This window comes from Oryctolagus cuniculus, chromosome 2, assembly GCF_051225735.1.
Source record: "Oryctolagus cuniculus isolate XC-2025 breed Fujian yellow rabbit chromosome 2, ASM5122573v1, whole genome shotgun sequence".
Classification (NCBI taxonomy): domain Eukaryota; kingdom Metazoa; phylum Chordata; class Mammalia; order Lagomorpha; family Leporidae; genus Oryctolagus; species Oryctolagus cuniculus.
In genome coordinates this window covers 74671819-74696111 of record NC_142868.1, presented here as the reverse complement: position 1 = coordinate 74696111, position 24293 = coordinate 74671819, and the positions used below count along the sequence as shown (strand labels likewise).

Here is a 24293-nt window from a genome sequence, read left to right as displayed (position 1 = left end):
CAGGTTGGCGACAGTCTGTTCCTGCAGAGTTTTTATCCAGCTAAGGAGGCAACTTGCCACTACAGGATGGGGGAGTAAGCGGGAAGGGGTAGAAGGTAGCTGCAGAAGAGTAGGGGGCTGTTTGAAGCCTCAGGGAAATTTCCTCTTACCTGGTTCATAGCTGCGCTCTGTGGCTTGTCTGCTTTTCTATTTGCATCGCAAGAAGTTGAGAAGGGTCTGGTTAGGCACCAAGGATCTCAACAAAGGGAAGGAAATGGGGTAGGGGGGCAGGAAGGGGAGGAGGGGAAAGGTGCAACATGTCCTTTATTTCTTTTAAAAAAGCTTTTATTTAATTAATACAAATTTCATAGGTACAACTTTAGGAATATAGTGGTTCTTCCTCCCCATACCCACCATCCCACTCCCAGTCCCATCCCACCTCCTATGTCCTCTGCCAACCCATTCTTCATTAAGATTCATTTTTAATTCATATACAGAAATTCAACTCTATACTAAGTAGATTTCAACAGTTTGCACCTGCACACACACACAACATACGAAGTACTGTTTGAGAACAAGTTTTGCAGTTAATTCTCATAGCACAACTCATTAAGGACAGAGGTCTTACATGGGGAGTAAGTGCACAGTTTCTTATGTTAATGTAACAATTGACACTCTTATTTATGACCTCAGTGATCACCTGAGGCTCTTACTATGAGCTGCCAAGGCTATGGAAGCCTTTTGTGACCACAAACACTTGTCAGTATTTAGACAAGGCCATAAGCAAAGTGGAAGTTCTCTCCTGCCTTCAGAGAAAAGTACCTCCTTCTTTGATAGCGACTTTTTTCTTTTGGGGTCTCACTCACAGATATCCTTCATGTAGGACATTTTTCCCCACAGTGTCTTGGCTCTCCATGCCTGAAATGCTCTCATGGGCTTTTCAGCCACGTCCAACTGCCTTAATGCTGATTCTGAAGTCAGAGTGTTAGGTAAAGCAGTTGTCATTCTATGAGTCTGCTGTGTAGACTGCTTCTCATGTTGGACATTCTCTCCTTTTTAATTCTATTATTATTAACAAGTACTTGATATTATTTATATGATCCCTTTAACACTTAATCCTATCTATATGTTCACTTTAACGTGAACATATAGACACTATTAACACTTTAACAATTAAGATGTCATTTTTTTAACTTTTATTTAATGAATATAAATTTCCAAAGTACGACTTATGGATTACAATGGCTTCCCCCCCATACCGTCCCTCCTACCCACAACCCTCCCCTTTCCCACTCCCTCTCCCCTTCCATTCACATCAAGATTCATTTTCGATTATCTTAATATACAGAAGATCAGCTTAGTATACATTAAGTAAGGATTTCAACAGTTTGCTCCCACACAGAAACATAAAGTGAAAAATAATAGATGATTTTTTTAAATGATGATGAAATCAGATCAGACCTATTGTCATGTTTAATCCCAGTGAGAGTCAAGTTGGGAGTTGATAATTTTTTTTTTTTTTACAGAGGATCAGTTTAGTATGCATTAAGTAAAGATTTCAACAGTTTGCACCCCCATAGAAACACAAAGTGAAATATATTGTTTGAGTACTCGTTATAGCATTAAATCTCAATGCACAGCACATTAAGGACAGAGATCCTACATGAGGAGTAAGTGCACAGTGACTCCTGTTGTTGACTTTACCAATTGACACTCCTGTCTATGGCATCAGTAATCTCCCTATGCTCCAGTCATGAGTTTCCAAGGCTATGGAAGCCCTCTGAGTTCTCCGACTCTTATCTTGTTTAGACAAGGTCATAGTCAAAGTGGAGGTTCTCTCCTCCCTTCAGAGAAAGGTACCTCCTTCTTCGAAGACCTGTTCTTTCCACTGGCATCTCACTCACAGAGATCTTTTGCCAGAGTGTCTTGGCTTTCCATGCCTGAAATACTCTCATGGGCTTTTCAGCCAGATCCAAATGCCTTTAGGGCTGATTCTGAGGCCAGAGTGCTATTTAGGACATCTGCCATTCTATGAGTCTGCTGAGTATCTCACTTCCCATGTTGGATCACTCTCCCCTTTATTTATTCTATCGGTTAGTGTTAGCAGGTACTAGACTTGTTTATGTGCTCCCTTTGACTCTTAGTCCTATCATTATGATCAATTGTGAGCAGAAATTGATCACTTGGACTAGCGAGATGGCATTGGTACATGCCACCTTGATGGGATTAAATTGGAGTCCCCTGGTATGTTTCTAACTCTACCATTTGGGGCAAGTCAGCTTGAGCATGTCCCAAATTATATATCTCTTCCCTCTCTTATTCCTACTCTTATGTTTAACAGGGATCACATTTCAGTTAAATTTCAACACTTAAGAATAACTGTGTATTAATTACAGAATTAAACCAGTCATATTAAGTAGAACAGACAAAAAAACTACTAAGAGGGATAATGTATTAAGTTGTTCATTAACAGTCAGGGCTATGCTGATCAAGTCACCGTTTCCCATAGTGTCCATTCCACTTCAACAGGTTTCCTTTTTGGTGTTCAGTCAGTTGTCACCGATCAGGGAGAACATATGGTATTTGTCCCTTTGGGACTGGCTTATTTCACTCAGCATGATGTGTTCCAGATTCCTCCATTTTGTTGCAAATGACTGGATTTCATTGTTTCTTACTGCGGTATAGTATTCTATAGAGTACATATCCCATAATTTCTTTATCCAGTCTACCGTTGATGGGCATTTAGGTTGGTTCCAGGTCTTAGCTATTGTGAATTGAGCTGTAATAAACATTAGGGTGCAGACCGCTTTTTTGTTTGCCAATTTAAATTCCTTTGGGTAAATTCCAAGGAGTGGGATGGCTGGGTCGAACGGTAGGGTTATCTTCAGGTTTCTGAGGGATCTCCAGACTGACTTCCATAGTGGCTTGACCAGTTTGCATTCCCACCAACAGTGGGTTAGTGTCCCTTTTTCCCCACATCCTCGCCAGCATCTGTTGTTGGTAGATTTCTGAATGTGAGCCATTCTAACCGGGGTGAGGTGAAACCTCATTGTGGTTTTGATTTGCATTTCCCTGATTGCTAATGACCTTGAACATTTTTTCATGTGCCTGTTGGCCATTTGGATTTCCTCTTTTGAAAAATGTCTATTGAGGTCCTTGGCCCATCTCTTAAGTGGGTTGTTGGTTTTGTTTTTGTGGAGTTTCTTGATCTCTTTGTAGATTCTAGTTATTAACCCTTTATCTGTTGCATAGTTTGCAAATATTTTTTCCCATTCTGTCGGTTGTCTTTTCACTCTCCTGACTGTTTCTTTTGCAGTACAGAAACTTCTCAATTTGATGCAGTCCCAATAGTTAATTTTGGCTTTGACTGCCTGTGCCTCCCGGGTCTTTTCCAAAAACTCTTTGCCTGTGCCAATATCTTGAAGGGTTTCTCCAATGTTCTCTAGTAACTTGATGGTGTCAGGTCATAGTTTTAGGTCTTTAATCCATGTGGAGTGGATTTTTGTGTAAGGTGTAAGGTAGGGGTCTTGCTTCATGATTCTGCACGTGGAAATCCAATTTTCCCAGCACCATTTATTGAATAGACTGTCCTTGCTCCAGGAATTAGTTTTAGATCCTTGATCAAATATAAGTTGGCTGTAGATGTTTGGGTTGATTTCTGGTGTTTCAATTCTGTTCCATTGGTCTATCCATCTGTTTCTGTACCAGTACCATGCTGTTTTGATTACAACTGCCCTGTAGTATGTCCTGAAATCTGGTATTGTGATGCCTCCGGCTTTGTTTTTGTTGTACAAGATTGCTTTAGCTATTCGAGGTCTCTTGTGCCTCCATATAAATTTCAGCACCAATTTTTCCAGATCTGAGAAGAAGGTCTTCGGTATCTTGATTGGTATTGCATTGAATTTATAAATTGCTTTTGGGAGAATGGACATTTTGATGATATTGATTCTTCCAATCCATGAGCATGGAAGATTTTTCCATTTCTTGGTATCCTCTTCTATTTCTTTCTTTAAGGTTTTGTAATTTTCATCGTAGAGATCTTTAACGTCCTTGGTTAAGTTTATTCCAAGGTACTTGATTGTTTTTGTAGCTATTGTGAATGGGATTGATCTTAGAAGTTCTTCCTCAGCCATGGCATTGTCTGTGTATACAAAGGCTGTTGATTTTTGTGCATTGATTTTATACCCTGCTACTTTGCCAAAATCTTCTATGAGTTCCAGTAGTCTCTTAGTAGAGTTCTTTGGGTCCCCTAAATAAATAATCATGTCATCTGCAAAGAGGGATAGTTTGAGTTCTTCCTTCCCAATTTGTATCCCTTTAATTTCTTTTTCTTGCCTAATAGCTCTGGCTAGAACCTCCAGAACTATATTGAATAGCAGTGGTGAGAGTGGACATCCCTGTCTGGTCCCAGATCTCAGTGGAAATGCTTCCAACTTTTCCCCATTCAATAGGATGTTGGCTGTGGGTTTTTCATAGATTGCTTTGATTGTATTGAGGAATGTTCCTTCCAAACCCAGTTTGCTTAGAGTTTTCATCATGAACGGGTGTTGTATTTTAACAATTAAGATGTCATTTTTACCACCAATTTTAGTGGTATTTGGAGTCCCATGACTAGTTTTTACACTGTACCTTTAGAAATAAGTCTGTAGGAATGTATGCAGAACTGTACAGCTTTATAGTTATAAACTTCCTCCTCTCTCTTATTCCCACTCTTATTTTTTTACTGAGATTTATTTTCAATTGACTTTATATACATACAATTAACTCTATGTTAAGTAAAGAGTTCAACAAATAGTACAAGAATAAAAGACAAAAAAAAAAATTGAAACTGATCCTCTATAGTCAAGACAAGGGCTGTTCAAGTCATTGCTTCTCAAAGTGTCATTTTCACTTCTACAGATTTCGTTTTAGGTGTTCCATTAGCTCTCACAGGTCAGGGAGAACATATGGTATTTGTCCCTTTGGGACTGACTTATTTCACTAAGTATGATGTTTTTCAGATTGATCTATTTTGTTCCAAATGACCAGATTTCATTTTTTTTTACCTCTGTATAGTATTCCACAGTGTACATATCCCATAATTTCTCTCTACAGTCTCGGTTGATGGGCATTTAGGTTGATTCCATGTTTTAGATATTGTGAATTGAGTTGCAATAAACTCAATTCAGGTAGCTCTTTTGTTTACTGATTGCATTTCCCTTGGGTAAATTACCAGAAGTGGGATGGCTGGGTCATATGGTAGGTCTATATTCAGATTTTTGAGGTATCTCCATACTGTCTTCCATAGTGGCTTTACCAGTTTACATTCCCACCAGCAGTGGATTAGGGTACCTTTTCTCTACATCCTCACCAGTATTTGTTCTTTGTTGATTTCTGTATGAAAGTCATTCTAACTGGGTGAAATTTCATTGTGGTTTTGATTTGCATTTCCCTGATGGCTAGTGATCTTGAATATTTTTTCATGTGTCTGTAGACCATTTGGATTTCCTCTTTTGAAAAATGTCTGTTTAAGTCTTTGCTCATCTCTTCACTGGGTTGTTTGTTTTGTTGTTGTGGAGTTTCTTGATCTCTTTGTAGATTCTGGTTATTAATTCTTTTTCAGTTGCATAGTTTGCAAATAATTTCTTTTTTTAAACTTTAATAAATATAAATTTTGAAAGTACAACTTTTGGATTATAGCGGTTTTTCCCCCCATAACTGCCCTCCCACCCACAAACCATCCCATCTCCTACTCTGTCTCCCATACCATTCTTCATTAAGATTAATTTTTAATTATCTTTATTTACAGAAGATCAACTTAGTATATACTAAGTAAAGATTTTAACAGTTTGCACCCACACAGACACACAAAGTATAAAGTACTGTTTGAAGACTAATTTTACCATTAATTCGCATACTACAACACATTAAGGACAGAGATCCTACATGGGGAGTAAGTATACAGTGACTCCTGTTGTTGATTTAACAATTGACACTCTTATTTATAATGTTAGTAATCACCAGAGGCTCTTGTCATGTGTGTTTGCAAATAATTTCTCCCACTCTGTCAGTTGTCTCTTCACTTTCCTGTTTCTTTGCCGTACAGAAACTTCTCAATTTGAAGAAATCCTATTTGTTAATTTTGGCTTTGTACCTCTGAGGTCTTTTCCAAGAACTCTTTGCCTGTGCCAATGTCTTGCAGGGTTTCCCCAGTGTTCTTTCTTAGTTTGATGGTGTCAGGTCATAGATTAGATTTAGATATTTAATCCATGTTGAGTGGGTTTTTGTGTAAGGTAGGGGTTTTGCTTCATACTTCTGCATGTGGAAATATGGTTTTCCCAGCACCATTTGTTGAAGAGACTGTCCTTGCTCCATGGATAGGTTTTAGCTCCTTGGTCAAATATAAGTTGGTTGAGATGTTTGAATTTGTTTCTGATGTTTCTATTCTGTTCCATTGGTCTATTCATCTATTTTTGTACCAGTACCATGCTGTTTTGAACTGCCCTGTAGTATGTCTTGAAATCTGGTATTATATTGCCTCTGGCTTTGTTTTTGTTGTATAAGATTGTTTTAGCTATTTAAGGTCCCCTGTGCCTTCATATGAATTTCAACATCCTTTTTTCTAGATGAGAAGAATGTCTTTTGATTGGTATTGCATTGAAACTGTAAATTGCTTTCAGAAGAATGGACATTTTGATGATATTCTTCTAATCCATGAACATGGAAAATTTTTCAATTTTTTGGTATCCTCTTCTATTTCTTTAAAGTTTTGTAATTCTCATTGTAGAGATCTTTGACATCCTTGGTTAAATTTATTTCAAGGTATTTGACTTTTTTTTGTAGCTATTGTGAGTGAGATTGATCTTAGAAATTCTTTCTCACCCATGGCATTGTCTGTGTATACAAAGGCTATTGATTTTTTGTGTATTGGTGTTATATCCTGTTATTTTACCAAACTCTTTTATGAGTTCCAATAGTCTCTTAGTAGAGTCTTTTGACCTCTCTCTGTATAATCATGTTATCTGCAAATAGGGATAGTTTGACTTCTTCCTTCCCAATTTGTATTCCTTTGATTTCTTTTTCTTGCCTAATGTCTCTGACTAAAACTTCCAGAACTATATTGAATAGCAATGGTGAGAGTGGGCATCCCTATCTGGTATCAGATCTCAGTGGGTATGCATCTAACTTTTCCCCATTCACTATGATTCTGGTCATGGGTTTGTCATAAATTACCTTGATTGTGTTGAGGAATGTTTCTTTCAAGCCCAATTTGCTTCTAGTTTTCATTTTGAAAGGGTGTTGTATTTTATCAAATGTTTTCTCAGCATCTATTGAGATAATCATACAGTTTTTTCTTCTGCAGTTTGTTAATGTGGAATTGATTTGCGAATGTTGAACCATCCCTGCATACCAGTGCAGGCTTATCTCATGAAACTCTTGAGCTGTCGACATTGGTGGGGCAATGGTGCTCTTTGACAAGAAGCATCGGAGACAAGTTTTGGTGAACATGTCCACTTTATTAATGAGCAAGCACACCTTTTATAGGGCAGGCAGAGGGGGCAAAGGGCAGGCAGAAGGGGTGTAGCTATTTCAGGGCAACACTAATTCTATAGGATGAAGCTGATATTGGAACTGCTATGCTTTTCCAATCAGCTTGAAGGTCACATAGGCTGGTAGCTTTCCAGGTGGGCCTGGGCCACACCCAGGAGCAGTTTATTTGATTGGCAAAAGATGGGGTGGGAAAAATGTGCATGGGGCTCCCACTGCCTGCCAGAAGTCAGGTTGTGGGATCCTTCCTGGGAGGCATGGTACACCATATCCTCTCAACCTCCTGCATGGGCAGGGCAGACAGACTCCCCACCAGGTACAGGATCACCTGCACGCCAGGGAGAAATCCCACTTGGTTCAGGTGAATGATCTTTCTGATGTGTTGTTGGATTCAATTAGCCAGAATTTTGAGGATTTTTGCATCTATGTTCATCAGGGAAATTGGTCTATAAGTCTGTTTCTCTGTTGTATCTTTTCTGGGTTTAGGAATTAAGGTGATGCTGGCTTCATAGAAGGAATTTGGGAAGATTCCTTCCCTTTCAATTGTTTTGAATAAGTTGAGAATAAATTGAGTTAGTTCTTCTTTAAATGTCTGATAGAATTCAGCAGTGAAGCCATCTGGTCCTGGGCTTTTCTTTTTTGAGATGGTCTTTATTATTAATTCAATTTCTGTCTTGATTATGGATCTGTTTAGGTTTTCTATGTCTTCATGGCTCATATTAGGTGGTTGTATGTGTCCAGGAATCTATCCATTTCTTCTAGGTTTCCCAATATGTTGGCATAGAGCTCTTTGTAGTAGTTTCTGATGATTCTTTTTATTTCTGTGGTTTTTGTTGTTACATGTCCTTTTTCATCTCTCCTTTTATTGATTTGGGTCTTCTCCTTTTTTTTTTTTGATTAGTTGGGCCAATGGTGTGTCAATTTTGTTTTTTCCAAAAAACAGCTCTTCGTTTTTTCTTTTGTATTTTTTGTTTGTTTTGTTGATTTCTTCTCTAATTTTAATTATTTCATTTCTCCTAGTTTTGACTTTGGTTTGCTGTTTTTCTAGATCCTTGAGGTGCATAGGTAGTTGATTTACTTGGTGCCTTTTCAGTTTCTTGATGTAGGTACCAATTGCTATAAACTTTCCTCTTAACACTACTTTTGCTGTATCCCACAAATTTTGGTATGTTGTATTGTCATCTTCATTTGCTTCCAGAAATTTTATGATTTCTCTTTTGATTTCTTCTGTGACCCAATGTTCATTCAGAAACATGCTATTCATTCTCTGGGTGTTTGCATATGATATAGATTCTTGAGTTGTTGATTTCCTTTGCATTGTGACCACCATTGCATTGTGGTCTGAGAAGATGCATGGTATGATTTTGATTTTTAATGTGCTGAGACTCACTTTATGGTCTAGCATGTGGTCAATCCTAAAAAAGTTCCATGCACTGGAGAGAAAAACGTGTACTCTGTGGCTATAGAGTGGAAGGCTCTGTAGATATCTGCCAAGTCTATTTAGTCTGGTCTCAATTAACTCTGTTGTTTCCTTATTGATTTTCTGTCTGGTTGATCTATCCATTGCTGAAAGTGGGTTATTGAAGTCCCCCATCACTATTGTATTTGAGTCTATATCTCCCTTTATATCCGTGAACAGTTCTTTTAAATAGCCAGGTACCCCATAAAATTAGGTGCATATACATTTATAATAGTCACATATTCCTATTGAATTGATCCTTTAATCATTATATAGTGTCCTTCTGTGTCTCTTTTAATAGTTTTTCTGTGAAAATCTATTTTGTCTGATATTAGGATGGCCACACCAGTTCTTTTTTGGTTTCTGTTAGAATGGAAAAAGATAATCTATGCTTTGACTTTCAGTCTGCATGCATCTTTGTTGGTCATGTGTGTTTCTTGTAGGCAGCAAATAGATATTTTTTTTAATCCATTCAGCCAGTCTATGTCTTTTAACTGGGGAGTTGAGACCGTTTGTGTTCAGTGTGACTATTGTTAAGTATTTATTTTGACCTGCCATGTTTCCGTAAATAATCCTGTTTATGTATTTTGGATTTCATTGGTACTTTTGCTGGGTCATTTTCTGTGTTCATCTTTTATAGTGATGTTCCTGTTTCTGTGTTTCTGTGTGACATCCTTGAGCACCTTTTGTAGGGCTGGGTGAGAAGTAAAAAATTCTTCGATTTCTGCTTGTGTGGAAGATCCTTATTTCTCCTTCATTCATAAATGAGAGTTTTGTAGGATACAGTATTCTGGGTTGACAGTTTTTTTTTTTTTCTCTTAGGGCTTGGAATATGTTTTGCCATTGTCTCCTTGCCTGTAGGGTTTGTGATGAGAAGTCCAGAATGAGTCTAATTGGGTTTCCTCTGAATGTGATTTGTCATTTCTCTCATGAACATTTTAAGATCTGTTCTTTATGTTTCACTGAGCAGAGTTTTTGCTACAATGTGTTGTGTTCAAGTTCTTTTCTGCCCCTGTCTATTGGGAGTTCTGTGTACTTCTTGTACTTGGATGTCTCTTTGTCTAGATTGGAGAAGTTCTCTGTTATATCATTAAGAAGGCCTTCTAATCCTTTCTCTCTTTCCACACCTTCAGAATTCCTAGGGTTCATAAATTAGGTCATTTGATAGAATCTTGTAAATCTCCAACTGTGATTTTTTGATTTTCTGATTTCTTCTTGTATTTGGTCTGACTGTATTGTTTCCAGAAATTTGTCTTCTAGTTCTGATATTTCTTCTGTCTCATCTATTGTATTGTTAAGACTTTCCACTGCATTTTTTTATTTGATCTATTGAATTGTTCATTTCTAGTATTTCATTCTGGCTTCTCTTTAATATCTCAATTTCTTGGGAGCACTTTTCATTTAGATCATAAATTTGTTTCTGGTTGCTTCTAAGTAACCTATTAATTTTCTGAATTCCTTCCCTGGCATATCCTTGATCTCTTCTTCTTCAACTTCCATTATTGAAGCGTTGTAGTGTTCCTTTTGGGTAGTTTATGGTGTCTTCCTTATTCTTATTCAGGATTTTTCCTTTGTTTTTCAGCATTTCTGGTTGATTTTGTCTTTAATTTGTGACTTTGTGCTTATGGTAAGATTTCCCTCTGCTATGAGCTGTTGTGTGTCTGTGCATTGCAAGTAGAAACACACAGCTCCACCTCCCGGAGCCCTGCTCACTTCTAGATCATCATGGAGGTGGGTAACAGAGCTTCAGTACACTAAGCCCTGCCTACTGTGGCCAGGCTCACTTCTCTGGTGCATGAAATGAGCTCGAGTTTTCAATGTTTAGGACAACTCTTTGTTGTATAGCTTGCATGGTGGGGAGGAAATCATTCTGAAATGTGATCCTCGTTCCCAGATTGGGGGTGTTGTGAGGTGGCCCCTGCAATTGATGCGTGTGTGCACCGGAGGCAAATGTGGCAGCCCCCTGCTTACACTTTAAAATGTAAAAAATCAGTATGGCTTCTCCCCACCAGCTATAGGTCCGATTGGGAGAAGGGGGGGAGACGTAGATGGACAGGGTCATGCCCAACTTCTCTGTACGTTCCCATATAATTTCTCTTTTCTTCCCACTTGGAGCTTCAAATGCAGTCCACCAGGCTCCTCTGCCGTCCACTATCCGCACTCCGTGGACTTGTGATTTCTCACCTGGTTCACTGGGGGAGGGTCGCCAATCTCCTCGTTCAGCATCTCTGCCTCGCCTTGGCTGCACCTCCGCTGTGCCTCCACCACCTCCCTTTCTCTTTTGCTCCCTCAGCGTGGACCTGCCCAGTCTCTGGTGGACTCCTGGGCTTCTCTGTGCAAATTTCTCATGACTCTGTCACTTGCTTGTATCCCTCTGCTTATTAACTACCTATTTTGACCTGTGCAACTCAGAGCATCCTGTTGCTATACTGCCATCTTGACCCCTGTCTGCAACACATCCTTTATATATATATGACCATAATTAGCAGATTTTATCATGTTAAAGGCATCTTCTTTCAGCCAAAATTGCTTTAGTTCACTTCATCTTGACTGGCTAAAAAGCCATGCATTTTTATTTACAAACATTCATAACAACCTAATCTTTATGATGCTAGGTTAGATGCTTTGCCACTTATTATCTGGAAGACTAGAACAAGTTACTTCTCCAAACTTCAGTGTCCTCATCAGTAAAAGGGGAGAAATAGTACCTCTATACTAACAATGTGACAACTAAAGGCACCATAATAATAATATCTAAAATGCAGGAGCACCTACTCTGTGTTGGGTGCTGTTCTAAGTCCTGAACTTATCTGAAGAGCTTAGTGCAATGCCCAGTTCTTCCAGAGTGATAGCTGCCTTTACTACAAGTCTGAAGAGCCAGGCAAAAATACACTGTGGAAGGCAGGAGCTCTAGCTAAGGAGTCAGAAGATTATAGTGGAGCTGGAATTTGAATCTGTGAGTGTGGCTCCAGTGTCCATTGTCGTATTTGGTAGGAAGTTAGAAATTAACCAATGTGTGTGTGAGAGAGAGGGTCCTGTTAACAGTGGGTAATAAAACCTTCACAGCCATTCTCTGAATGGCTGGGTACTCTCTCAGATTACATCTGGAAAGGTGCCCATCCATTTTGATGGATGCCCTACTCCATTAAACCTTGCTACCTTGCTTACCACTACTCAGGTCAGTCACCCTGAGTGCCAGTCACACATCTCTCTGTTAGGCACAAATCTACCTCTCGGGAGACTGCTGTCCCTTGGAATGCATTCCCTTCTCCATTACTGTTGAGGCTTTTTTTGGTTAGCCTCCTTGTAATTCCTGTGGCACTTTCTACAGGGGAACTTGAGGGCAGAGAACCCTCTAGATACCTTTTATCCCCTCTTTCCACATCAGTGCCTCGCATTTAATTTGCACTCACTATTTATGGGACCAATGGATAATTAACTTATAACCCAGGGTTTATCCCCCACCTTGGTTTGCAGAGTCTGGGGGCAGGGGCAGTGTGGGAACAACATAGGTCCCACCACTGTTACTGGACCACTAGCTGAGACACAAAGTGGTTCTTAACATTGGAAGCCATCAACTACCTTCTCATTTCCATTTCAGGACTTGGACCAGCTCCAGAAGAGAGAATAGGCAGGGCTGAATGCAGGAAGTCTCAGACCTTGATTGACAGAACAAGACTCTATGCTTGTAAAGGCCAGGGAGCCCATTGGAAGAGTCATACGTTCAGAACCTTAAATTTCAAACAAATGCCCTTTGAAATCTGTACTTGTCCATCAGAGAGCTCTCTGTAGGTCAAGGCTAGAAATGTGCTCACACAGGAGAAAGGCCTGAGGTGAGCTCAGAAGCTAGGATGTTCAGAGCTGCCTCCAGTTAATGTAATTCCTGCTAGTCTTATTACACTTTTTTTCAGGCACATTGTCATAGCACCTCCTTTGATTCTGCTTGAACATCACATCCTGCCCTTCTTCCATCTCTGTTGCTGAGAAAGGAAAGGAGGTCATAGATGAAGCATCCCTGTACAGACGGCAGCTCTGTGGGCCTCAGTAAATCCTTGTCTCCATATCCTGGCACAGACTCGGCCCCCAGCGCCTTAGATGGTATTCTAACCCCCTCCTGCCTGGACTATGCAAGACCTTTAGTAGGAATGGACATTTTTAAATCCAGGCATTTGAACTGTAATCCTGCTAAATAATTTGTTTCCTGTTTTCTGTTGTCTGCCTAAAACAGGGGGTGGGAAAATGCAGACATGTTTTCCTTCCTTCCACCCCCAACCTACTAAAGATACAGTGAGCATATTTCACAGTGGTCTTGGAGCTATACTCAAATGTTCAACTTTAAGTGTGCATTTGCTTTCCTGGCAGGAGCAGCCTCCCATGCTTTCTAGCACTACACTGCTAGCAAACACTGGGCCCAGCAGGTGTACAGATTCCCTGCTGACTCTGTGTCCTCAGGAATGTGGCCAGGTATCAGAATCCTGCAGAAAGATCCTCTTCCCTTTTCCATTTTTTTTTATTCACTAAAATTTAACACCATTGGTCAAACTGAAATTTATCTTTTAACAGTTGCCCGAGACTTTCATTCTCTGAAATAAAATCGGTGGGGAGAAGGAGGGTCACGAATCTCTCAAAGGCATCTTGTCCTGTCAAACATCCACTTCTTGAATCTTTCCCCTGTGTTCTTCCCTTTTCTGATCTCCTCCCTCTTGGTTTTTCTCCTCTTTTCTGCTGACCTCCAAGTTCTGACTTTAAAATTTGCCTTAGACTTTATCTTTCTCTTTTTCTTCTTTTTCATAAAAGTTGTTTGAGTAAGAGAGAAAGAGATTAAGTAAGAATTCTCATCTACTGGTTCACTCTTCAAATGCTCGCAACAGTTAGAGTTGGGTTGGGGCAAAACTGGGAGCCAGGAACTCCATCTGTTACCAAAGACAGCTGGAACAGAGATTCTTGTCTCCTAGTAAGAGAGGAATCAGACATGAGACCAAGATTGGCAGTAAGAAAGCTAGTGATGTTCAATGAAGAGAATACACCTGGCACACCAGGAGAAGGACTCAGCAAAGGGCTGGGTGTCCAGTCTGCATTCACACTGGAGTTTTAATGGGACTGGGCCCAGCTACTCCTCGCCACTCCTTTTCTGGGATATTGCTGAGTGGAGGGCTTTCCAGGCAAGAAAATCATGAAATTTAACTCGCTGGTGCTGGGCCAGGAAGAGTCCCTTGGGGTGTCCCCAGGAAGGAGGCTGGGACCTTACCCAGAGGTTATCAGTCACGGGCAGGACTTCTGATGTGTAAACGCCAAGCATGCTTCTTAGGTGGCTACCTTCCTTCCCATGTGAACTTCCCCATTTTTTTCCTTCTGCCCCTCTTACATGCATCAGCTAAAACTGACCTTCCTACCTAAAAAATCCAGGTCTCTCACATGGGTGGCAGGAATTGAGCCATCACCTGCTGCCTTCCAGAATATGCATTGGTGGGGAGCTGGAGTCAGGAGTCTGCTTTCTCTCCTTTGAACCAGATCTGTATTTCCAACTTCCCATAGGACATACACATTAAATGATCTACATTTGATCACAAATTCAAATTCCCCAGTAGTGAAGTACTCATTTTGCCTACCTAAATCTTTCTGCTCCCAGCTACTCAGTCAGTCAGAGTCCATTATTTCCAACAAACAGAAGTATAAATGGAGTGGTTATTCCTAGTGTATCTCTCTTCTAGCCCCATACCCTGTGTGTCATAAGTCCCTCCCATCCCCCCAAAATCATTGCTTGGATTTGCTCCATTGCATTGCCCACACCTAGTCCAGGCCCGAGCACTTGGTGTTCCTCGTAGCCTCTCAAGCTACCTCCTCCACTTCCTCCTGCCTCCTCCATTGCAGTTTTTTCTGCTCATGCCCCTGCCTCCAAAATTGAGGGTAGTTACTGATGTTTGGTGAGCAAACCATGAGCCCCTCTTGCTTTTCTCGAAAATATGCCCAAGACTCCCAACTGCCCATTTCTGTCTACTCCTGTGGTTAATGGATGAAGTCCTCAAGTTGTTGGTGCCTTCCACCTGCTGCACACGGAGGCCACAGCGGACCAAGTCCCTCACAGCCCTCATGTGTCTTGTAGTTTTCTGAACAAGTGTGCTGGCTACCCATCAGTCCCCTTGTGGACCTTACCCCCTGCCCTGCCCTGCCCTGCCCTTTAAATGTTCAGCCCACCTCCTCCTCAAAGCTGCCTCCAACCTCTTTGATCCACAGTAAAGAAGCCTTTTCAGAATCCCTATCCTCTTTGTTGTAAGGAATCCTCTAGTTAGTCTCTGATCTATTCATGCACATTAGTTTTAACTCCTATATTCACCTATTTTCCATTGCTATCACAAATACCTAAGGCTGGGTACTTATAAAGAACAGAGGTCTATAAAGCTCAGTGTTGAAGGGTCAAGGGCATGGGGCCACCACGGGCAAGGCTCTGGTGAGGACCTCATGGTGAAGGACTTTGGCAGAAATGGGTAGGAGAGTGATCACATGGCAAGATGGGAAGCCAAAGAGAGGGGAAGGGGCCATGGTGCAGAAAGTGACCAATGAAGTAAGGTGCTGCTGGCAGTGAAAAAATTCACCAGAGCACATGGAGAGCAGAGTTAGATTTCTTGAATATAGTAGTGGGCAAACAGGTCAGGCAGGGGCTGTCCACTGCTGCAACACGGGCAGTAATGAGGGTACCACCTGTGCTCCCTTCTTAGGGTGACTGTTATGTGCGTGCAAGGGAGCAACAAGCTAGATACTCAGAGTCTGTCCATTACAACATGGACTATGATGCCAGGGACATACTTGTAACTGCAGTGTTTCCTCAGGGTGAGTTTTCTGTAATCCAAGAGATTTTCCCAGGGAGGTGATTTGAATCTCTGGGTGCAGCGGGGGAGCTTATATCCCATTTATCTTAGGGGATGCCACCAAATGCCCTGGGACCACTCTCCATGGGCAGTCTTGCTCTTTAATAACAGCCCTCTCATAAGAACTAACCAGGACCCCAGAAGAACTACCTTAATCTCTTCTGAGGGCAGTGACCTCTGTGACCTCCACTGGGCTCTGCCTCTTAAACATTTCACCTCTCACATCAGCACACTTTGAACAGGAAGCTTCCAACATATGAACCCTTGGGGGACGTGTTCAATCCATGTCCAAATCATAGTAACTCCTGCTAACTGCCCTGTAATCTCCTTAAGGTCCACTGTTTGTCTGTTATACTATCATCCTGCCCACTACATATGTATCACTAGTTATTAGATATAAGCCTCAGTCATTCTTGCTCATTGCCCAAAAGATAGATAAATATTGAAACTTATTCCTTGGCCCTGAATCTCAATTGGGCCTCATACCCTTTTGTCTTTGCACCCTACCCCCACATTCTCCCCCAGGTTCAGAGGCCAGGCAGCCACTTGAAAGAGCAGTATGGAGGAATTTACTATATGCCAGCTCCTCCCTGACCCCACCCCCACCCCAGCCCTCCTAAGATATAAAAAAGGCCCGGCCCGGGGGTGGGGGGGTAGGAGCCCTTTGCCACATGGTCAGTCTGTACTCGCTGGCAGTTGGTCACCCACCTCTGTAGATTTATTTTCTCTGAATAAATTTGGTCTGGCTGCAGATTCGTACCCTGCCTCATCTCTGTTCTGGGCCTCTTTTCCTAACCATTGTCATACAATAGTATTCACAATTACTACTACTAACCTGTAATTAGGTATAATTAAGATAATGTTATAAACTAGGCATTGTGTGATGTATTTCATATACATTATCTAGTGAGTGGATATTCCAGACACCTCTAATTGACTTAGCTAGTTGTTCACTAGCTATGGGTCTCATGGACGTCCTTTATGCTGAGACTCTCAACTGCAAAATAAAGGGCCGATTCCTGTTTCTCCAGCTTCTTTCCATTTCTAATTCTGTGCTTCAGTTCAACTTCCATTTACTCATATTTCAGGATTCCTGACTATGTGCTCTGCAGAGACTTGTTGCTTGGGGGATATAACACTAATGTGGTAACTAGTTTTATCCCCTAGTGTCATAACAGGAAGCCCTGGGTCTCTGAGGGGTAGAGAACCAGGGGGCAGTGACATCATCAGGGCGACAGGGAGGAGATAGCTGGGAGTCCAGTCTAATTAGAAGTTTCCCGAAGGAGGAGAGATTTCCGTTGAGTTTAAAGGCAGGAGGTGATGGAGTGGGAGTACAGAGGCACCTCTTGGCAGAACTGTGGGCAAAATAAGCTCTTCAGCAATGAACCAGGACAGGGCTGTGTTTAGGATCAACCAGCCAGACATCTTGTCGTGTGCTAAATTTAAAGTGGTGACCTTATTGATTGCAGCAAGACCAACAGGAGAATCTTGACTACATCAGGAAAGTATGTGGATCTCTGAGGAATGGCACATTTGCATATTTGAGATGAATTCTGGTATTAAAACCATAGCGTTTGCCCCACTTCTACAGCAGGTACGACACATCCTGGTTCCTGTCACAGTACAGCTGATTACTATGGCAGAGGGCCCACACTGTTGTTGAATGGTAACCTAGATCTATGTCTCTCCTCACAGCAAAATCTGAAGGGGTTTGCAAGTCAATCTGCCAGGCAACCATATAGAAATGCAAGAGAGAAAATGGAGAAAATGAAAGTGAGGCCAGAGGAGACTGAATGCCCGGAGGCACTATTCACTTCACAGAGCTGGGCTGTCTCCCTGGGGCTCAGAAGCCAAAGCATTTTGCCCCTAAAGGAGGTTTCTATTTTTAATGCGACAATAGAGCATCCCTAGGATTCCAAGCAGATCTGTTCTTATGGCTGAGGGGGATTTTGACTGTGGATAATGCTGTGTGCTTTCATTCATGTGGCTGGCTTTTAAATGAACTCCTTAGAAGCAAAGGCTGATAGCAAAAACCAGCCTAAAACTTCCTGGTGAGCTGCTGAGGTGCATTGCTAATGCCTCTGTGATTTTACCAAAGGAAACCAAAGAGAATTTCCTCTTCTTGGAAAATATAATTATTTATTATTTCCGTCTAGGAAAGGCTTTTCTGTTGGCTCCCCCTGCACTCCTGTTCTCCCCGGACACTGCCCTATCTTGTGCCAGTCTGTGCTGCATGGCTGGGTGTTGACATCTGAGAACAACAGAGCAGAAAGCGGCCGCTGGAAGGCCCTGGCCTCGCTCTGACCTGCTCTGAGTCCCCGTCTCTCTTTCACTCGCAGTGTGAAGCAGCATGAGCGCTACGGCCAGCTGACCTTGGTCAACTCCACTGCGGCCGACACTGGTGAATTCAGCTGCTGGGGGCAGCTCTGCAATGGCTACATCTGCAGGAGGGATGAGGCCAAGATGGGCTCCACCTACATCTTTTTTACAGGTGAAATGTTGAATGCATTAGGGGCAGTCTTCATCTTTATAGACTTGGGAGCCAGTAGCAAACTGTCATTGAGAGGGCTAATGCCTTACGCCAAGTAGTTCATGTAACAGCCCATTTTTTTCTAGATAGGAAAGTTGAGGTTTGGAGGAAATAAATAAGTCCTTCAAGTCACACAGCAAGAAAGTGGCAGTACCAGGATTTGAACACAGGATCATTTAATTCCAGGTTCTGTACATGCACTGCCCAGTATTGTAGCCACTAGACACATGTGGCTTCAGTGTAATTGAGAGTTAACTAAGTAAAATTAAAAGCTCATTTACTCATATTGTTACATTTCTGGGGCGCAGTCATGGCACATGTCTAGAAGCTATGATATTTGGCACAGTCTGGGATACAGCAATGGACAATGATGCTGGTGACTTTCTTAAAGATGTTTATTTGAAAGGCAGAGTGATAGAAGGAGAGACAGACATATATAGAGAGAGATCTTCCATCCGCTGGTTCACTCCCCAAATGGCCACAATGGCCAGGAACTCCATCCAGGTCTCCCAAGTGGGTGGCAGGGGCCCAAGTACTTGGACCATCACTGTTGCCTCCAAAGGTGAACATTGGTGGGAGGCAGGATGGGAAGTGGAGCAGCCAGGATTTGAACTGGTGCTTCAGCATGGGATGCCAGTATCACAGGCAGTAGCTTAACCCAGTGTACCACAACACCAGCATCCGCTTGTGATTTTTCATCATCGTGCTCCAGAACCTGTGGGGATCTCCTTTCTGGAACCTCCACACTCATAGGATGCTCTCCCAACCTCCTGCATTTCTCCTTAAGAGTACTAGGAACTGAGGTTTTGGGGATGGGGGGGGGGGGCAGGAGTCCTAAAGGCTGTGGCCCAGTGGCTCCAGTGTCTGTCCTGAGCCTAGGTGTGCAGGTAGAGTGGAGAGCTCTTCTCCCCTGTGTCTGTTAGGGAGCCTGTACATTGACAAACAGGTGTTGCAGAGTAATCCTCTGGCCAGCCTCCTCCATGCAGTGAAAGACTTGGGGCTGAAGTTTTCCAACAAGCTTCTGAGGTCAGGAGGTGTTTTGGAGAATCTTGAAGATTCCACTTCCTGGTGCTGCTGTTGTCCAAAGAACTTCAGGTGGAACCTGAACCCCTGTGAATGTCAGGTCCAGGATTTTCATGGGATTTGTCTACCTCCCCAATCCATCTGCCTTCTGACCTGGTATGACTTAGGCCTCTGACCCAAATGATATTTTGTTTAAGAGTTATTTATTTATTTGAAAGGCAAAGTTACAGAGGGAGAGATGTATCTTCCATTCACTGGTTCACTCTGCAAATGGCTGCCATAGCCCTGGCTGGGCCTGGCTGAAGACAGAAGCTAGGAGCTTCATCCAGGTCTCCAGGGTACAGGGGCTCAAACATTTGAACCATTCTCTGCTGGTTTACCAGGTGCATTCTCCAGGAGCTGGATCAAAAGTAGAGCAGCTGGGACTAGAATCAGCACCTATATGAGATGCCAGCATTGCAGGCAATGGCTTAACGTGCTATGCCACAATGCCAGCCCCAAACCAATTGGTCTTATGGCCTGGCCACTGATTAATACTTGAGCAAAATCTCATGCAGAAGGGTACTTCAAAAAGTTCATGGAAAATGGCATTGAAACGATAAGTATATTATGTCACAAAAATTTTGAACTTCATGCTTGGTTTTTCAAGTATATTTTCCATGAGCTTTTGAAGTACCTTTGTATTTTTCTCTTCCTTTCCAAATAGCTCCTCTTTGACCAAAAGATGAATTAGCAGATCATGTAACAATTCTGGAAGCACAGTTAATTCATTTCTGTAACATTCTTAGGAAATAAGAGTCTTTTTTAAAAGTTTGTTCATTTGAAAGGCAGAGATAGATAGTCAGTCTTCCATTTGCAGGTTCATTCCCAAAATGTCTACACTAGCCAGGCCAAAGCCAGGAACCCAGGACTCCATCTGGGTCTCCCACATGGGTGACAGGGGCCCCAAGCACTTGGGCCATCTTCCACTGGCTTCCCAGGTGCATTATTAGGGGGCTGGACCCACAAGTGTAGCTGCTGGGACTCGAACCAGTACTCTGCTATGGGATGCTGGGGTTGCAAGCATTGGCTTAACCTGCTGTGTCGCGATGCCTGGCCCTCATTGAGGTTTTGAACTGAACACTTCACACCTGCTGTGTCACAATGCCAGCCCCTCACTGAGGTTTTGAACCAAACTTGATCTGAATTTCCTATTAGAGTTATGGGTTCTCCTTGGGTTTTGGGGGGCATATCTTCTTTCTTCATATGCTGAAGTCCTTGTATGAACCAAATGAAGGCTAAAATATGTGTTTCATCTCTCAGGAAACCTGGACTTAAAAAGGGAGGCAAATGATGTGCTACATCATTTCTCATTATCTTCCTAACCTAAGGATCCAGTTGGATTTTCCATATAGGCCTTAGCAATGTGTCTTTTGAAGCTAAGACAAGCTGTTACAGAAGCTGAGGTTTCTGTTGCTGGCTCTGAACTCTTTCAGAACATATGCTTCCCAGCTGTCCATGCAGGGAAACGTCTGACATTCATGTTTGTATGTTCCTTAGAATTTGATGGAAAACACTCTGAGGCGTCTATGGGGAGCTGTCATTAATTTGCAATTTTGGATTCAGTAACTGTACACACATGCCTGTTGTCTTTATCCAGGAGGCTCTCAGAGAGGTTCTCTCTGTCCCTCCCTCCAATGAAGTATAACATAAAGCCACTCAAATAATAAGCATATAGCTCAATAAATTATCCTCAAGTAAACAAACACCACCACCCAGACAGATCAAGGATGAGACCATTGCCAGCCACAGGGCTTTATCCTAGGAAAAGGCATGGGCTCTAATTTTCATATGTAGGAAATCGTATTAGTACATACTTTACTAACTATGGAGTTTATGATAATTTAGATTTTAGCTAAAAGCCTATTAACTGTAGTGTTCTGGAAATCTAAGATCCCATGTGTTTAGTTTTTTTTTAAAGTAGTGTTTTTCATGTGCATGAGTACAAGTAAACAAATTTGCAGGAGACAATCTAACTTTTAAAATGAACTTCAACATACTTTTTCTTCTAGATGGAAGCTATTTTTAAAGTCACTGATGTGGTCACATATTTCAAAGCGCGGATCATAGTACAGAAAATAAGGTGCTGTTTTTGTGATGTGACGTTCTGATAACTTACTAGCTTCCTGGCTTAGCTCATCAGCTCAGGGTAGTCTATACAGCTTTAAAATGAAATTTTCCCTAAATGTTACAATCATAAGATTGGTCTTTTGCTAGAAAGATGTTTAATGGGGGCAGGGAGCAGGGCAGGAAGCACATGGGATTAAGTCACATGTCCAAGGCCATGTGGACTTTGCCCGGATATTAGGGACAGCATTGGCAAAGCTGCCTGAGAGTCACCTTATCAGATAGTAGCACAAATCACCTGCCCTGTTAAAAAGGCTGGCAAAAGATGCCCACTGGAGGGGAGGGGGCATTCCCTTTGTTAACCTTAAAGCCAGGAGGAAGGGCCTCTGAGTTAGTGAACTGGGACTCTTGGTCCATGAAGATATCTGACAGTGTGTCCAGGAATTCTGTCCTGAACCTCAAACTTCACCCAACTGTGATACCAAGAAGGCCAGTGGAGAAAGCCAAGAATAACTGTTGGTTTCGAGAACACTGCAGAGCAAACACAGCAAGTAATTTAACACGTTTTAGGGGATGATTTGTTCCAGAGATGTCTGTTAACGATTACTATACTATTCTGTCAGAGAATGATCCAGAAAAATGTTACTGTGTGATGCCTAAAACATGAACGCCCAAAAAGTTCTGCCTAAGAGTGCGTTGACTGTCCCAAGGACAGCAAGGGTACGCCAGTCCTCCTCTCTCCGATTCCTGTGAGGTGAAAGCCCCGCGCTCTAGAGCTTACAGAACCGGGTGGAATGATTTCATGGAGCAGGAGAGGCTGGCGGGGTGTGGTCAGCTGGGTGGTGGCTGAGGACGGGGGAGGGTGTCACTGCACTGTCCCCCCTCCCTGCCGGAGCTCCCGATGGGAAGTCACTGACGGTGGCCTAGTGGCTCAGTGCTCAGCACAGAAGCTGCGGATCGATCGCTTCAAGGGCTTCCGTGCTCTCGTCACTTAAGGAAGTCTGTGTCCTTGCCTGCTTCCTCAGTGTGGTCACCCATGGCCTGACTTAGGCTTGAATTTGCTTCCTTTAAGGAGAGAAGTTGTTCTTCCAAAAATTTAAATGTGTTCAACAGCCTTTTCTATTTAAGAACTCAGTATTCTGGGTGTTGCCAGTCCGCTCTCATCTTGCGCCCTGGGTGTGCGAATCCTAACCCTGTCTTCCCCTTTGCAGAGAAAGGAGAACTCTTTGTACCTTCTCCCAGCTACTTCGACGTTGTCTACCTGAACCCAGGCAGACAGGCTGTGGTCCCTTGTCGCGTGACAGTGCCTTCTGCCAAGGTCACGCTCCACAGGGAGTTCCCAGCCAAGGAGATCCCAGTCAACGGGGCGGACATCTTTTACGACCTGAAGAGAGGCTTCGTGTATCTGCAACCCCATCCTGACCACCAGGGGGTGGTCTACTGCAAAGCCGAGGCCGGCAGCAGCTCTCAGGTCTCCATCAAGTACCAGCTGCTCTACGTGGAGGGTGAGCCTGCTAACCCCGGGGGCTGGGTCTGTCTCTTCCATCCATCCGTGTCAGGTGCTGGCTGTCCCTACCTACGGGCCAAGGTAAGGAGGCATGGAATGCCGTTTGCAAAGGCTCTTCTGCACCGCCTCTTCTAGCATGTTCTGTATCTTCTCCTGTGACTGTGACCCAACCCCCTCTATCCAACCTCCTCTCAGAACATCCTCACAACCACTTTGCTTTAACCGTCTGCTCCCCACCTGGAAGTGGGTGCCCCTCTTGGGCCATGCGTGCCCCCTGCTGATCCCTGCTGTCTCAGCCTCTGTGAGGAGCCCCTGGTCCTCTGAGGCCATGCCACTGTGGCCCTACCAGCATGTTCTTCTCTCCTTTCCCATCATTCCCTGCATGCAATTGGGCCATGGTCCTCCTCATCACTCTATTTTTGGGGTAACCTTAGCATCCTCTTGAAGCTCACTGCTCTGGGTCAGTGGCTGCCTTGTCCAATCTACCTCAGACATCTCCTCCCTCAGCCACAGTTTAACTGGTCAGGAACCACTGTGTGGACTGGCAGAGGCTGGCCCCAGCTCCAACCACAGGCTGCTCTTCCGGGGTTGTTCCTTCAGTGACTCCTGCCTGTTCCGATCCTCACCACCACACTGTTCTCTGCTCTCCCCTAGGGCTTCTGCCCTCCCCAACCAGCTTGGGTTCCAGAACTCACCCTCCAGTGCTGTTTACTGATGCCCTCACCTCCTCGCTCCTCAATCTGTCCAGGAAAATACCCTCCTCCACACACACTTTACCTGTGCCCTGTGCCCTGTGCCCATTCCCTGAGGGCTGCTGGGAAGGTCCCAGGATGGGGAGATGGTGTGACCGACAGCTCCTGGTTACATCTCCACTGCCGGGCTGCCCCCTGCACTTTTCCAGACTTTTCTTCTTCCCACAATGTGTACTGCACACCTCAGGTCACTAAACTGCCATCTGCCTCGTTCTCTTCCAGTCGGCCTCACCGCTGTCCTCTTGCCAGGTCTGAAACATGTTCAAATCCCTTCAATAAAAAGGCAACTACTTTAGAGAGGAACTTCACATTCATACGTGAAACGCCATTCTCCCGGGTAATTTCCATCAACTCTGCCTCCTCCCTAAGGGTAGTGAGATCCTTCAGTAACATCACAGTCCAGTTTCCCATCCCGTAGTCACTCTGGGCAGTAAATCAGCCTCACTCTGGTTTCTAAAACTGCTCAGTTAAGATTTTAACCCCATCTTTGCTCCAACACCTGCCCCTGAGGCCTCTTTCCTAGTGCACAGGCCAAGCAGATGAG

The 24293-nt window shown here is 43.0% G+C and overlaps 1 protein-coding gene across 2 annotated transcripts in view; it reads left to right on the top strand.

Moving 5' to 3' along the window:
• Nucleotides 1–24293, top strand: part of PDGFRL (platelet derived growth factor receptor like) — a 66202-nt gene that overhangs the window by 38025 nt on the left and 3884 nt on the right. For both annotated transcript variants that reach the window (XM_008251086.5, XM_089325866.1), the window contains 2 exons: nt 18171–18322; nt 22702–22995. In XM_008251086.5, coding sequence (XP_008249308.2) covers nt 18171–18322; nt 22702–22995 — 446 coding nt within the window. The remainder of the gene's footprint in view (nt 1–18170; nt 18323–22701; nt 22996–24293) is intronic.